The sequence below is a fragment of the Sceloporus occidentalis genome, unplaced genomic scaffold, assembly GCF_023333645.1.
Source record: "Sceloporus occidentalis isolate IW3139 unplaced genomic scaffold, rSceOcc1.0.p SCAF_1, whole genome shotgun sequence".
NCBI classification, from domain to species: domain Eukaryota; kingdom Metazoa; phylum Chordata; class Lepidosauria; order Squamata; family Phrynosomatidae; genus Sceloporus; species Sceloporus occidentalis.
The window spans coordinates 20,548,462-20,565,318 of record NW_028316981.1 but is presented as its reverse complement, the minus strand read 5'-3'; the positions used below and the strand labels follow the sequence as shown (position 1 = coordinate 20,565,318).

Here is a 16,857-nt window from a genome sequence, read left to right as displayed (position 1 = left end):
GGTAACCAATGGTCTCACCCCCATGTTCCTTGTCCCATGCCAAACCATAGAGAATCCTTAGTAATGTTTTTTGTACTACAGTAATGTTATTTGTAAATCGTAATTCCCATATATCATTGAATGTAATGGCAATAATAGTGACATGAACTATTAAAATTACACCTTTAAATTACTATATCATAGCCTAAATGTATTTACATTTATTTAGTTTCATGTGGTTAGATGATATTTTGGTAAAAAAACAACAACAATAGAATTCAAAATAAAAAAAAGTTTAAGAACTACATCAAAAAACATGAGATACATTAATGGATTAGGTGTGCATAACAGACAGACACAAAGCTGGACTTTCTGGCTGTTCCCCTTTTGCCATTGACCCTACCTAGCTCTCAAACATGGTCCTCAAGGACGTCTCCAAAAATAAATATGGCCTGTTGACTTAAAGAGGTTAGCAATAGTAATAGCATGTATATTTCTATACTGCTTATCAGTTAACTCAGCGCTCTCTAAGCGGTTTACAATCTGGGTACTCATTTTACTGTCCTACAAAAGGATGAAAGGATGAATCGACCATAGAGCCCTGGGATCGAACTCACAACAATCTGCAGTACCAGCATTTAACTACTGCATCACCAGGTTCCCTTCCTTATTTTAAAGGACAACACTTCCTCATATCAACCTGCATATGCATTAAGATCACTGGCTAAGAATTCCTTAATGAATATTTTCAGGAATAAAAGCACATTATGAAGTCATGAGGGAGTGGGAGGGAGGGAATAATTCTTTTGGGTCTCCAGTTAAAACTATTCCTATTTGCCGAAGTCATTTGTATACCACAACATGTGTGTTAATGAAGTCATTGAGTTCCTGGGCATGACTTCTTTAACAGAAAACTTGGTCCCAGGGGCACATATAACATGGAAAAAAGAATAAAGAAAGTTTCCTATACCACAAAACCAGAGCGCTTTCAACGTGTTTCAGCAAATTTTTTATCTGGAAGAATATGCACATGTGAAATGAAACATCCAGGTCAGGTAAGCTTTGCAGAAGTCAATAAAAACATTTTGAACCTCCTAGAGACCACTGGAAAACTTATTCCAAAATGCATCCAGGGAACACATTTTCTTTCACTTCAGTTTTCTTATGAATCCCATTTTGTTGGCCAAGCTTAAAGATCTATGTCTTTTCCAACATGCTGGGAATTGGGGGAGGGGGGGGCTTATCAGCTCTCCCCTTTCCCCTCTGTTTTGCTGTTCATACATGTTCTGTAATGGATTCTGGAAGCAGCTGCTATTTTCCTTGCCTGTTGTAAGCAGACACACCCAGTTACAGTGGCACAGTGAGTCCCAAACTCTGGCCTTCCAGGTGTTTTGGATTTCATCTCCCAGAAGCCTCAGCTATCTTGGCCTATGGTCTGGAATTCTGGGAATTGAAATCTAAAACAACACAGGAAAACGGGAGTTAAATGAGATTTAAACAACAAAAAAACCCAACAACCAGAAATGCCCAAAGTTTATCACACAACGTCACAGTTAAGGCGAAATAACACGAAGTTAATCCGAACGCAGAGCAGAGAAAACCGGCAGCTTTTTATTTTTGGAACAACCCGAAAGTAAAAAAAGCTGCCATTTTTCTCTGCTTTGCATTTGGATTAACTTCACGTTATTTCACTTGGGCATTCCCTTAGTGTAATAAAATACCCAAATTTGCAAGTTTGGTTTAAATTGAAATGTACTTTAAATCGCATTTAACTCCCATTTTCCCACGGGATCTCCCCTAGTGTGATAAAGGCCCTAGAGTTGGAAGGGATCCCAAGGGCCATCCAGTCCAACCCCGGCCATGCAGGAATACACAGTCAAAACACCATCAACAAATGACCATCCAGCCTCTGTTTAAAAATCTCCAAAGGTTATGTCATTTATTCTGATTGGATGCGTTTCCAAGGGTTAAGGAGTTTCACTTTTATTCTTCAACCACCCAAGGCAAAACAATTTTTGTTCTGGTAGGCTTTTTTTTTTTTTACAAACTGACTAGAGTTGCTCTTTTAATGCTGTGCCGGTTTTAAGGTTAGTGTACTGTACAGTCTTTTAATATATTTTTATATATTTAATGTTTTTAATTTCACAAATTGTTTTTAAATCTTATATACATACTTTTATTCCAGTTTGTTATTGTCTTTAATTTGTATTGTTTCAAATATGTTGTTAGCCACCTTGAGTTCCAGTACGAGGAGAAAGGTGGGATATGAATGAATAAAATAAATAAACACTCCATGGGATGAGAACAATGCTGTGGAGCAGGATAGCTCAGACTATCTTCAAGGGTCTCCTTAAAACTAAGATTGCCTTTTGTTTAATCTCTTGGCATTTAGGCTGCAACTTCATTGTAGAAAGAATGCAGTTTGACATCGCTTTAACTGCCATGGCTCAGTGGTATGGAGCCCTGGGAACTGTACTTTTTTGTGGCACCAGAGCAGAGCAGAGAAGGCTAAATATCTCACAAAATTACCAATTACAGAAGTCCATAGAATTGAGCCATGGCAGTTAAAGTGGTGTCAAACAGTGCAGACACAGCCTAAAAGACTCAGAGGCAGGCAGAGGGCTGGGCTACCCTTTCAAAAACACAGTTCAAGCTTTTCGTTCACAACCTCTTCATTTTTGTGGTGAGAAAACAGTCTTCCTGTGCCACCTCTGCAGACAGAAATAGACAGGGTGGAGCACTTTCCCTGATGTGCTATAACTGCTACCTATTATTGATCGTTTTAAAAAGAAGACTGGAAAAGCATCAAGACTGCAAATCTGTAAGATTTCCCTCAGTCTCTTATGGATGATGAAGGAAGAAAAGAGAAACTGAGCATATCATAGGGCTCGCTTCTTCTCTTACCACAAGTTGAACATGAGTTAACAGTGTGACGCGGCAGCTAAAAAGGCCAATGCAAATTTAGGCTGCATCAACAGAAGTATGAGGAATGACTTAGGGAGCTGGGGATGTTTAGCCTGGCGAGGAAAGCTTCAGGTGCATCATCCTTTTCGCAGGGCAATGCACCTGCTGACAGGGTTGGCATGAGAATGGCTGTTTTTGAGAATTTGGAGTTTGAATGCATAGACGATCTACCCTGCCTCCATCTGGCTATCTTCTGTTTCATAGGATCATAGAGTTGGAAGAGACCACAAGGGCCATCCAGTCCTATCCCATTCTGCCATGCAGGAACTCATAATCACAATACTCCCAACACATGGCCATCCAGCCTCTGTACAGAGCACCGCCTCATCACGTGCGAGGAGCGAGGTGCGTCTAGAAGCACAGCCCCTTGCATGTGACAAGGGCGCCCTTTCGCGTCCGTCTGGACCGGGCCTTAGTTCAGTTGAAAGTTCTTCAGTCATCTATCCTGGTTTCTTGAGACTGATCCCATTTTTCCTCCTCATTGGAACAGTTTGAAATTGTGCTTTCAGTATCTCCCTTTTCAGAAACTCCCATCCATCCTGAAATTCCTTCCCTTTTACTATTCCTGACCACAGGATTACCCCTAGTATTTCCCTGAGTTTACTGAAGTTTCCTTAAGAAGAGTTTGAAAGGAATAACATTTTTGAATGATTCAGAGGTCCCAGCAGCAACAGAGCATTATTTCAGTGACTAGATCTCAGAATTGTATTTATTTATTTTGGAAGGCTTAAAGAAGCTTGAGAAACAATATGCCAAGTGTATGGAACTTCACAATGCATATATGGAGTAGCACGTAAGTGTCATGGCTGTAGGCCATTACTTCCTTGGTCAGGCTGATAGCTTTTTGGCATCCCCTTGTATCTGGAAATAAGTCTCATAGAACTTAACAAGATTTACTTTCGAAATGCGGAAGATGGACATGTTAACAGGTTGCTTATCACAGAAAGACAGTACAATAATAGCAGAAGAGTGGGATCCGATTTTAACACACTGTAAAAAGAGACAATAGAGGGTGTGGATTACAGTAAGCTAAACACATCTAATGTATGATTAAAGTTTGATAGGATTGGTATAGTAAGATCAATACTTCAAGGATACAAGCAGTTAATAAAGATAGACAGAAGAAAGAGAAGAGGGAAACTTTTACAATGTAAATTGTTGAGACCAGGTTCTAAGGGAATGATGGAAGTAAGGTTTATACTCAATTTATTGTTTGACACTGTAGAAAGGGGAATTCCCTTTCAAATGTGATATGAAAGTTGTGTTGAGCATGTATGTTTTAATAATAATAATAATAATAATAATAATAATGATATATGACTTACATCTGCATCAAGTGCATTGTTAATGTTTTTCCTCTTTCACATACAGATATAACCAGAACTGTATTTGGGGCAGAAGGGGCATTTAGCTCCATTCACACAAAACTGAGATGATCACACCCCAAGATAATGTGGTCAATGACATTTCTGTGAGTTATATGTGGGTGTAAAGAAAGCTTCCTTTTTAGATAAAGCCACACTCTCGAATGTCACAGTTTACCATGGAGTCACCAGTTGTCTATGCAGATATCCAGTTATCAGAAGGTTCATCACTCAGAAGAAGCAAAGGTTTCATTCAGCGGAATGGTAGGCTATATTGCTTTCATGGCTTTCTCTTAAACTGGGGGTGGCGGAGAGACGGTTCTGAGAGAAATACAATTTTTCTGAAATATATTTTCTTTTCTACTTTTTACTTACTAAAGAAAAAGTAAAGTACATGAACAACCACATTACTTAACATGATATATGTGTATATGTCTTCTTTAAATGTATTTTGAACCATTACTGCTCATTTACTCCTATTGATTCACCTCCTATTAATTTCTCTACTTCCATTTGTTTAGTTGATTTTGTAAGACACCATCTTTGACTTCTAGTTTAAATAATTACAATCCTTTTTAAGGTTGCTCCAGTTTGCTACACATATGTTTTGTTGCTATGGATTTAACTACAGCGATCTGGCTTTGTTATTACTCCTTAGTTGTTTCTTGTTCTCTTTTTTATTTTCTATCATTTCCATCCATTTTTGCAATATTCTACAACCAGTGACCAGTCTTTATCTATTTTACTTGGTTTTTTTTATTTAACTAGCTTGTTAATTTATATCCTTCAATCATGTCTATTAATTTCACTAACCAGTCTTATATTACTGGGGTTTTCTTTGTTTTCCATTTTTGTGCCAGCAGTATTCTAGCTGGTGAAATCATCTACAGTAGGCCTCCCCACTGTTTCTTTTCATCAGTTTTTGTAATCTTCATTTGTCAGATTCAAGAGATATATTTCTGGCTTCATTTGGTATTTAATGTCCAGAATATCATTTATTATGATATGTGTTTTTTTCTAATATGTTTTCACCTGTGGATAATACCAGCAGATATGGTACCATGAGCCTTTGGTGTTTTTTGTTGTTTTTTTGGTCTCAGCTTCACTTAAGTCACTTTCAGAGTCATACCCAAGAAGCAGTAGGAGGAAATGCAAAGCCATCTTACTGTGTTTCTGAAGTATGCCAAGCCCAAGATATTATTCTGCCTGAAGTGCTTCAGTGAATGGTGTTCTATCCCATCCACCTCTTGGGTCGTGGGGTACCAAACGTTGGTTAAGTTATTTGGGCATCTGAAGTAGAAAATCCCATTTGTCTTCCTGCCAGTAAAAAAGGAATGCTGATGAATAAATAGAGCTAGCATGGCATAGTGGGATCAGTGTTGGATTATGACTCTGGAGACCAGGATTCGATTCCCACCTCAGCCATGAAACCCACTCGGTGACTTTAGGCAAGTCACATGCTCTCAGCCTCAGGAGAAGGCAAAGGCAAACCTCCTCTAAACAACTCTTGCCAAGAAAACCCCATGATAGGCTCACCATAAGTCAGAAATGACTTGAAGGCAAACAACAACAATGAATAAATAACTATTTTCCACTCTCATTGCATAGAAAACAATTGTCTCAGGCAGCAGCTTCAGTACAAATGCCCTATACTGACTGAGATAACTTTCAAAAACAAATAAATAAATAAAAATAAGGGTCAAACTAGATGTTGAGGGCAATGCATATTCATTACAGTTGTCCTGTTTCTGCTGTCCTGTCCTGTTTTTTCTCGTAGATATGTACTCAGTGATTAGACTTGTGAATTAAGCCCATGTTATTTCATTGTCAATATGCAATGGCCTCACTAGGATTGGTGTCACCCGGTGCCGTAACTCATGGTTTCACCCCTCGTCCCTTTTCACGCCATACAGAATCCTTAGTAATGCTTTTTTGCACTAATGTTACTCATAAATTGTAATTCCCATATATATCACTGAATGTAATACTAATCGCTGTGACATAAACAACTAGCAAAATTAAAATTATACCTTCAAATTAAAATATCATATGCACAACCTAAATATATTTAGATATACATAGTGAAGATTGGGTTGAAATGTGATGTTTTTAAAGAAAATTTTTAAAAGAATATAAAAAAATTAAGATGAAACATTTTAATTTTCTCATACTTCACTCTGGGAAGAACTGTAAATATGTTTCCCACTCTTCTCCAGGGACAAGAAGAATTTTGACAGCTATTTCCTTTCCTATTTTAGACATGGGACTTAATAATCTAATGAGCTCCTCTTTTGAAGGCCTTTAATTATGAAACATCCAGTTAATGTTGTTCTTTTCCACATGCCTCTTGTCTGCATGCTTTACAATTTTCTCCATTCTTGATATATTCAAGCAAGCAAGAAAAATATATATTTGCCATGTTAAAGTCTACTAAAGAAAAAGACTCCTGGCAGATGTGCTTATTAAACTTATGCATGACTCATATATCATAATCCCACCAGGACTGCAGAAATAATAATATGAGCATCAGTAACCACAGACATGATCAGCCTTCTACTCTCTAACAATTGCAGCCCCGTCATTAAAAAAGAAGCTTTTTGCTTTAAAAAAAGGAAATTAAGAAAGAGTGCTGAAGTGACCAGCATTAGCCAATGTATCTATGCCAGTTTAGATAACGCGAATAAGAAGAGACTTGAGCCTTTTCACATTACACAATTGTAACTTTATTCTCTTGCTTTCACTCTGTGGTAGCATCCTACCGAATCCTAGGGTTTGTAGTTTGGCAAGGCACTAGAGGAGCTCTCTGCTTGAGAATTTTAAAGTAACCCTCCCTAAACTCCAAACTCTTTGATTCTATAAGATGCTGCCATGGCAGTTAAAGGGGAATCAACATGCTATCATTGTACATTATGAAATGTCCCTTGATGGATTGGTGGGCGGGGGGAGTCCTATCTAGCACAGCCTTCTGTTCTTTATAGTGCCCAGTAAGATGCTTCCATGAAACATATATGAATACAGTAGGATCTTTTGGCTCATGCTTCTTAGCACCTTTTCTGCAAATCTGTACTACCTTTGATTATCTTATATTCCACAAATCTGTATTTGAACATTTTCAGTACATTATCACAAAGCAACTCTCTTGTTTCATTTTGGCTCCAGTCTTTGGCTTCTCTCACCACCTGAGTTCACCACTTAGGGTTGTCCAGTTTATAAAATAGCAGTAAAGGAGATTTGACATTTATGACATGCAGAACTGGCAATCAGGAAGTAGCTCTAAAGACGTTTGTGATCTATGTAAATACCAGGTGAATGTCTTTATTTCTATTAACTGGCTGCCTATCAGCTTCTGGGCATCTGTTTCTCTGCAAAATTAAGATGTTATCTACATTCATAAATTACAGGATGCATATATTTCTTTGTTTAGGGAGGGCCCACACCCCCAAATACATCCCATTTGGTCTATGTAAAAGGAAATCTATTCAAATCCTACATCAGGAACATCCCTTATTTTAAGGAACATTTGTCAGCCATACAAGAGACAAGCTTTCTGACCCTCTAACACAGGAGTAGGCAACCTTTTGGAGCCGGGGGCCGGGTTGCTGTCCCTCAGACAAGTTGGGGGGCCGAAGCCGAGGGGTGGAGCTTCCACCCTCTGGGGGTGGGGCTGCATGCTGGGGGCGGAGCTTCCACCCTCCAGGGGTGGAGCCACCCTCCAGGGGCAGAGCCTCCACTGAAGCCCCGCAAGGAGGGGGTCCCTTTCTGGACAAACACCCCCAACCTGCATTCCAAAACACACACAACAGCACATTTGTGCATTTCACACTTTGGAAGGTGACACTCTCTCGGCTTCAGAAACAGTAGTTGCCTGCCTCTCAAGCTCACTCATCATCATCACCATCATCACACTATCATTGTCAAAGCAAGGGAGACTTGTTAGCATTAAAAGCACACAAAACAGGCTTTGGAAGGTGACACTTTCTCAGCTTCAGAAACAGTAGTTGCATGAATCTCAAGCTCACTCATCATCATCACCATCATCACACTATCATTGTCAAAGCAAGGGAGACTTGTTAGCATTAAAAGCACACAAAACACACTTTGGAAGGTGACACTTTCTCAGCTTCAGAAACAGTAGTTGCATGAATCTCAAGCTCACTCATCATCATCACCATCATCACACTATCATTGTCAAAGCAAGGGAGACTTGTTAGCATTAAAAGCACACAAAACACACTTTGGAAGGTGACACTTTCTCAGCTTCAGAAACAGTAGTTGCATGAATCTCAAGCTCACTCATCATCATCACCATCATCACACTATCATTGTCAAAGCAAGGGAGACTTGTTAGCATTAAAAGCACACAAAACACACTTTGGAAGGTGACACTTTCTCAGCTTCAGAAACAGTAGTTGCATGGCTCTCAAGCTCACTCATCATCATCACCATCATCACACTATCATTGTCAAAGCAAGGGAGACTTGTTAGCATTAAAAGCACACAAAACACACTTTGGAAGGTGACACTTTCTCAGCTTCAGAAACAGTAGTTGCATGAATCTCAAGCTCACTCATCATCATCACCATCATCACACTATCATTGTCAAAGCAAGGGAGACTTGTTAGCATTAAAAGCACACAAAACACGCTTTGGAAGGTGACACTTTCTCAGCTTCAGAAACAGTAGTTGCATGGCTCTCAAGCTCACTCATCATCATCACCATCATCACACTATCATTGTCAAAGCAAGGGAGACTTGTTAGCATTAAAAGCACACAAAACACGCTTTGGAAGGTGACACATTCTCAGCTTCAGAAACAGTAGTTGTATGGCTCTCAAGCTCACTCATCATCATCACCATCATCACACTATCATTGTCAAAGCAAGGGAGACTTGTTAGCATTAAAAGCACACAAAACACGCTTTGGAAGGTGACACTTTCTCAGCTTCAGAAACAGTAGTTGCATGGCTCTCAAGCTCACTCATCATCATCACCATCATCACACTATCATTGTCAAAGCAAGGGAGACTTGTTAGCATTAAAAGCACACAAAACACGCTTTGGAAGGTGACACTTTCTCAGCTTCAGAAACAGTAGTTGCATGGCTCTCAAGCTCACTCATCATCATCACCAAGACCACCACTATCATTGTTACAGCAGACCTTTTAGCATTAAATGCACTGAAACTACACAGAAATGCACTGCTCCTCCTTCCTTCCTCCCCTTTCTTCCTCCTTCCTCCTCTTCTTTCTCCCTCCTCTTCTTCTTTCTCCCTCCTCCTCTTCTTCCTCCCTGCTTCTCTTCCTCCTACTTCTTTCCTTCCTCCTCCTCCCTCCTTTTCCTCCTTCCTTCCTCCTCCTCCCTCCTCTTCCTCTTTCCTTCCTCCTGGAGGCCGAAGTCTCGCGCGACCTCTTCTGTGGTCGCGCGAGACTTCGCCCCTGGGCGCCGCCATTTTTTCGTCCAAAATGGCGGTGAAGTCTCGCGCGACCTCAGAGAAGGTCGGGGGCTCCAACGGCCTCCGCGGGCCGCATCCGGCCCGCGGGCCGGAGGTTGCCAACCCCTGCTCTAACAAGAGACATATCTTACAGCACAGAACACCTAACAGCCCTACCACTGTTAGAAGTAATGCCTTGTGAATAAAATATTCCAAACTCTGTATTTGGCACCTATAGAAAAGATGTGAAAAGGATTGCACATGGGGCTACCCTTGTGCCAAGTTCGGAAACTTCAGTTGGTACAAAACATGGCAGCCAGGCTGGTTACAGGCACATTTAGAACTGCCCATATTACACGGGTTCTAAAATCTCTCCACTAGCTGCCTATCAGCTTCCGAGCAAGGTACAAGGTGTTGGTTCTAAGCTTTAAAGCCCTACATGGCTTGGGTACTGACTACTTATGGGAGCGCCTCCTTCCAGTCATCCCCGCACACTTTAGTCTTCTGGGAAGAATCTGCTACAACCTAAGAAGATTAGACTTTCAGTGGTAACTCAGAGGACCAGCCGCTCCCAGGCTCTGGAATGACCTGCTGGATGAGATCCACCATATTACTACCTTGGAAGCCTTTAAAAAGACTATTAAGACGGATCTCTTCCAGCAGGCCTTCCCAGAGTAGGTAAGATCCATTAGATGCATTAGACTTGCCTCCCCCCTCTATTATAATAATAATAATAATTTGTTTTATTTATATACCGCTATTCCAAAGCGGTGAACAGCAAGTAAGCTAATTAGCAAGTAAGCTAATTTGCCCCCAACAGTCTGGGTACTCATTTTAGCGACCTCGGAAGGATGCAAGCCTGAGTCGTGCTTGGGCCCTTTTGCTGGTCTTGAACTCGCAACCTTGTGGTTTTGAGTGAATGGCTGCAGTACAGGCATTTAACCACTGCGCCACCAGGGCTCCTGGTGACACCTCTATTTATACCGACACTGAAATTGATTGATACCATCACACCCGTCCCCCCCTCCTCTAGAGGAAGATTCATTTCTTGCCCTAATCTGCCTGAAATTTCAATGTATTCCTACTGGATAGTTTTTAATTTTTTTGATGTTTAATCTTTTTTTATAGGTTGATCACTATTTTTAGGATGGGGGGAAGCTTGAAGTTTTTAAATTGTAATTTTTAATTGTCTGATGTTTTATTTATGCTGTTGGAATCCGCTTTGATTCCTTTGTGAAAAAGCTGAATACTACTACTAATAATAATAATTATTATTATTATTCCAGACTGCAGCCCTGGAGTAATGTCCTGCTCCAATAGCATAGCATTTACATTTCTATACTACTTATCAGTGATCTCAGCACTGTCTAAGTGGTTTACAATCTGTAAACTGGGTACGCATTTTACCAACCTATGAAAGGATGGAAGACAAAGAACTTTATCGCATGGTGTTTAAACCGTTCCCCAATGCGTTCTAATGGGGGCGCGCAGGGGTGCTCACGGAATGCGATGAGCACGGGATGGGGCCCAGAACGTGACTTTATCGCACGGGGGAACGCCGCCGCTGCCGTCGCCGCGCATTCCCATTGCATTCCAATTCGGTTCCAGAGGGCGCCATTTCTGGGAACTGTTTCAAAGCGTCCCCAGAAATGGTGCGAATTGGAATGTGATGGGAACGCGCAGCGACGGCGGCAGCGGCGTTCCCCTGTGCGGTAAAGTCGCGTTCTGGGGCCCCTTCCCATGCTCATCGCGTTCCATGCGCACCCGCGCACACCCCCGTTACAACGCATTGGGGAATGGTTTAAACCCCATGCGATAAAGTTCTGAGTCAACCTAGGAACCCTGTGATTGAACTCACAACTTTGTGGCTACAGTACTGGCATTTAACCACTGCACCACCAGGGCTCCTCCATAGCACCTTTAGGTGAAGTTGTCTTGTAGCAAAATTCCAAGTCTCTTTGGGCTCTGCAATATAGTATCACTTCCCTCAATCTTCCCTTCTTTCCCTTCTCAGTATTATAAAGGCTTGTATTGGAATATCATTGCCAACATTTGCACCTGCATTATTGCAGATCACCAATTCTGCCCTCGCTGGCATCGGACGGTGCTGCAGGTTGGATGGGTAGGGTACATCTTCTTGGTGATGACAGTGATAGCGATGGGTGTTTGGGGTGAGTATCTAAATGAGACATGTTTGCATGAGACTTCAGTATTAAATTAGAATCCATCATATATATATTTCTTATTTATATTCTGCTTTTCTCAAAGAGCTAGTAACCAAGGCATGTCACAAGACTAAAACAAATAAAATCCAGTAGTCATAAAAATAGGCGGGGAGAATGCTGGCCAAGATCCTGCATTGGCAGACATAGCTAAGATGACCACAGAACAACATGGTATCCACCTCTGCCGATGTTAGACTTCTTGAAAACATACCTCTCAAGCTAGGAAAATATATCCCTTAAGCAAGGGACTCCAAGTCATTGTAGACCAGGGCACTGGAAAATGAGTTTCCTTCCCCTCTTCCCGCTCTTCTTATCCATTGTAATACATGGTCATAAATACCTCTATGTATCCAAACAACTAGACCGTGTGACCCAAGAAAGTTCCTAAAGCCCTTGGTCATATAAAGACTCCCTCCCCTCAATCTCTAATCTACTCTTCTTCTTTTTTTTTTCTTTTTTCTTCACTACCCTTATGCATGACATTGAGTTAAAAACCTAACCTCTTTCTTTTACTTAATTTTTTCATTAGCTAGTTAGGATGTAGGCACTCCATGCATATGTAAATGTAAAAGCCATTAGTAAACTTTTTCTAAGGGCCAAAGCAGATAGGCATGATTGACGGGCCCACGTCCACTCCAGCCAGAAGTGGGTCCAAACCCCACCAACTGCATGGCCCGTGTGTTTCATCCCTAAATTTGTAACCTGTTTGCAGTTCAGGGAAGCAACATGAGATTGGGATGTGCTTTTTTCTGTCACTCTGCTGAAGAAAAGTTGATTCCTAACAGTTTTAGCTTTCATATTTTTCCCCTGTAAGGGTGAACACCCTGGGAAACTCTGATTCCAATATAAAATAGAAGGAAAAGGTGTTTTATAAGTCCATGTATTTATACACCCACAAATCCTGGATTTATGATGGCATCCACATGCCTAATTAATTCTAACTAATTCTGACTAATTTCTACATGAACATGGACTCTGTTTCTCTTGCAGTTGTGAATACAAAACATACTGCAACAACAGCAGCTACATTATATACAAAGGTACATCAAGACAGAGAAGGAAACAACACATTAGAGAATTTCAAATTCATACTGAAAGAAAAATTGTGTGAAGCTGCAACAACATTGAGAGGTAAATTCATTCTATGTTCTTTGGCCACCATACTGCAAGTTACAACTATGTCTTCTAATTACTGCTCTTTCAGTAATTATCATTAACAATAATTACTTCCTTCTAACATTTAGAGACATCCATTGGTTCAAGAATATGCAGTTCTGAGAATCGTTTTCCATTATACTACTGTCGACTGCTCCTTCTTCAATATGACATCCCTTCCAATATTTCACTATATTCTCAGATCAATTGCTAATGTAAAAAATGGCATGGAGGTTGAAATATAGTGGAAGGGGGAAAATGCAAAAATTAAAATACTCAGTTGCATAATTAGAATGCAATGTAGGAAGTTTTGCATAGTAAGTGATTTCCATAGTATGTCAATTACATGCACAGACTTGAAGAAATGGGTAATGACAACCATATAGATTAGAAGATAAATTATTTGCTTCTCCTTAAGCTTAATTCAAAGTACTGATTTTAACCTTTAATATTCTCCTGTGTCGCTTGCTTCCTATTGAATTAATTTTCTAAACGGTGACACTGCTTTCAAATCCTTGCTAGTTTTTTTTAAAAGGTCATACATTTTTGACAGATTGTATTGTTTGTGCTATTTTAGTCCAACATTGTGAATTCAATAGAAGGTTACCAAAGCAAAATTTTTAAAATAGCTCAGTGTTAGTACATGTTTTCCATATAGAAGTTCCCAGGTTTATGGTAACTTCCAAGACCACCTGTAATAGGGTTTTCAGAAATGATGATAACTTTTATTTCCATGGAAACTAAAATAATAGTTTCCCTAATTGGGAAACCCCTATGCTGAAGAAATCTAAACTTCTTCACAATTTTAAAACAATTATATTCTCAGTGGTAAAATGAAAGAGAATTAAGCCTGTTGTATCTTTATATATATATATATATATATATGTAATGCTATTGAGATTTTTGTTAATTACCTGGCTCTAAGAGCAAATAAATTGGTAAGTAAACACTGTACAAGTAAAGTCTTCCTTATGCAGAATTCCAAAATCTGAAAAACCTCATAATCAAAGACACTTCCCATCTCAAATATTTTGTATAAGGGAGATCCAACATGTATTGTTAACTGTCGTGAAATCTACGCTATTAATGGTTACAATATAAAATATTTCTTCACTTTTTAGACGCTACCTACTCTTTACCTTTTAGGGTGATATTAACCAGCCTGAAGAATAAATGATAGAGACAGAGAAAGATATAATTCCAAATAAAAATGGGTGTTTTCCTTCTTAGAAAACAGAAGTTGTGATCTGTGCCCTATGAAGTGGGTTCTACACAAGCACAAATGCTACTGGTTTTCCAACTCAATTCAGTCCTGGGGAAAAAGCAAAGAAGACTGTATAGCTAAGAAGTCTCAGCTAATTGTGATCTATGATCAGGAAGAGATGGTAAAGAGTTCAAAGAGTGTTTGTTATTGTTGTTGTTGTTTGAAATCAAATTGTTTTTGACTTGTGTGAATGAAAGACTTCCAAGAACCCCAGTCACCCACAGTCTTGCTCAGGTCTTGCAAACTCAAGGCCATAGCATCCTTGATTGAATCAACCCATTTGGAGTGCAATCTCCCTCTTTTCCTTCTGTCTTCCCCTTTAACAAGCATTATTACCTTTTCTAGTGAATCACATTGTCACATAATATGTCCAATGTATGACAGCCACAGTTTGTCTTCACTACTGTACTGGTGAGATACAAGGCTTGATTTGCTCTAAGAGTTCATAGCTTTCTTATTCTTTCATCCTTAATTTCAAAATAGACCTAAAGATTATTGCTTGGACTACACTGTGAACAATCTATCTATCTATCTATCTATCTATCTATCTATCTATCTATCTAATCGGTTGCACACATTCTGAGATTAAATGTCTAAGGAAGGAACTGGCAAAAACACAGTGACTATAGATACACATAAACATTAAGAAAGGCCTGACTCTTGTCTTGCACTAGCATGACCTGACAGGTAAATGGAGGCAGAAATTGACATTTGAAGAGTACAGCAAGACTTTTAGAAGTGTTCACAGGTACACAATGTGCCCTATAGTATTAGTGTAGAAAGTGGATGAAAAAGTTTCTATCTACATGGTTTTGGCACTCCCAAATCTATATTCTCCCAAATTTATACTGAACAGCATTTCATTCTGCACAATGTAGCTTCTGGGGTAAATTATGAACAGATACTATACTGCAGGACAATTGTGTTTTTCTGATAATATTACTGGCCAAAAGAACAACCAGAGTTATAGCTTGCAAGTCTACTGAGGACAGGCAAATATTTTAATTCAAATCATTTTTATTAAGAATTTTCAGCTACATTAAAATGTTACTCAGAATATAAATAAAAATTAAAAAGGGATAAAAAAGATACAACAGAAACATAGAAACAGAATACAATACAATGCAAGCAAAGAACAAAAATGAAACATTAAGTTTCAACTTTCTTAGAAATGGTGGTTCATGATATAAAGTCTTACTTCACCTACTCAGTAATATCTCTTACTTCTACTTCTTATTTATTTCTACTAATTTTCAAATCCACCGTTAATCATTTATCCTTCTGCAAAACAAAAATAATTACAATTTCACAATCTTTCTAGAAAATCCCCAAAGGTTTTTCTCTTATTAAATCAGATAACTCATCTGTTTAGCTAAATCAGACAATTTTATTTGCCAATCTTTTTGTGATAGAATAGTTGCGTTCTTCCACTTTTCTGCATACGCCAGTCTTGCTTCAGTAATCATATATTGTAACACTTCCTTACTTCTTCTCTAACTGATCATTTATCAGTCCCACTAAAAACAGTTGTGCTTTTAACTGAAGTTTAATTGCCATTTAATTGAGGACAGGCAAATGCAAAGTGAATAAATGAAAATACATACTGCAGAACAGTATTGGATTATAATGATGGGATGCTCAGATAGCAATCCTTGTTATAAATAATAAATTGTATTTTACAGGAATTCATCCAGAACAATCAAGAAAAGAAAAAGGCATGGCTTGGACTTAGTGTCACATCACCAGAGAAGAAATGGATGTGGGTAGATGGCTCTGTGGTCAACCAGACACTGTGAGTACTCAGATACCTATGGAGGAGAGGTTTTGCAAAGCACTAATTTTATAAACTCATAAACTACAGAGTATAAAAACCATTCAAATTACCAAGCCTATAACATTCTTAGGTATACATAGAACCAGTCCATCTGATTACACATCCTTGTGTCCACCCTACACAGATCATATATCAAGATTTGCAATGCCTTAAAATAATATCTCATGGTGCTCTTATGATAGAAACAGGTTTCCTGAACACAAATAAGAACAGGGTACACATGTCCCTGAACATTTCCTGGGGTTAGGCACTCAGGACCCCAGTGAATGTGGAAAAACTGCAAATAACAAAAACACTGTTTTTACCTGAGAGAATACCTCTATGGGAATCTCAAGGTCCTCTGGTGCAACTCTGTGGTCAACATCTGCCAGAAACTGACCATAGAATTGTGCTGGAGGAGCTACAAATGCCTAGTAGAATGTTCTCTCTAGGAATCTTTGGGTCCTTCAGTGCAGGTTTTGGTTAAAACTGACCACAAAGTTGTGCTGGAGGACCTAGATATTCCTAGAGAGAGCATATTAATAAAATTTCATGGTGCCATTGACCCCACACTGGATTTAAGTCCAAGAAAATAATTATGGCTTGAAGGCGCGTTACAGACCGCCGAATTGCGGTGGTCTGCTGCCGGCGCCGCTTGCAGC

At 39.4% G+C, this 16,857-nt stretch overlaps 1 protein-coding gene across 1 annotated transcript; it reads left to right on the top strand.

The window, feature by feature from the left end:
- Window positions 1-4,471: 4,471 nt before the first annotated feature.
- Window positions 4,472-16,178, top strand: LOC149321076 (killer cell lectin-like receptor subfamily B member 1B allele C). The gene is made up of 5 exons (XM_089504082.1): window positions 4,472-4,571; window positions 11,811-11,909; window positions 12,954-13,094; window positions 14,349-14,503; window positions 16,065-16,178. The coding sequence occupies exons 1-5, from the start codon at window positions 4,472-4,474 to the stop codon at window positions 16,176-16,178; spliced, it is 609 nt and encodes a 202-aa protein (XP_089360208.1).
- The last annotated feature ends 679 nt before the right edge of the window (window positions 16,179-16,857 follow it).

Excerpts from the sequence above, each read along its gene's own strand:
- LOC149321076 (XM_089504082.1), top strand. The coding sequence starts at position 4,472 with ATGTCACAGTTTACCATGGAGTCACCAGTTGTCTATGCAGATATCCAG. Across the intron at positions 4,572-11,810 it reads AGGTTTCATTCAGCGGAATG|ATCACCAATTCTGCCCTCGC; the intron begins GTAGGCTATATT and ends GCATTATTGCAG. Across the intron at positions 11,910-12,953 it reads GATAGCGATGGGTGTTTGGG|TTGTGAATACAAAACATACT; the intron begins GTGAGTATCTAA and ends TTTCTCTTGCAG.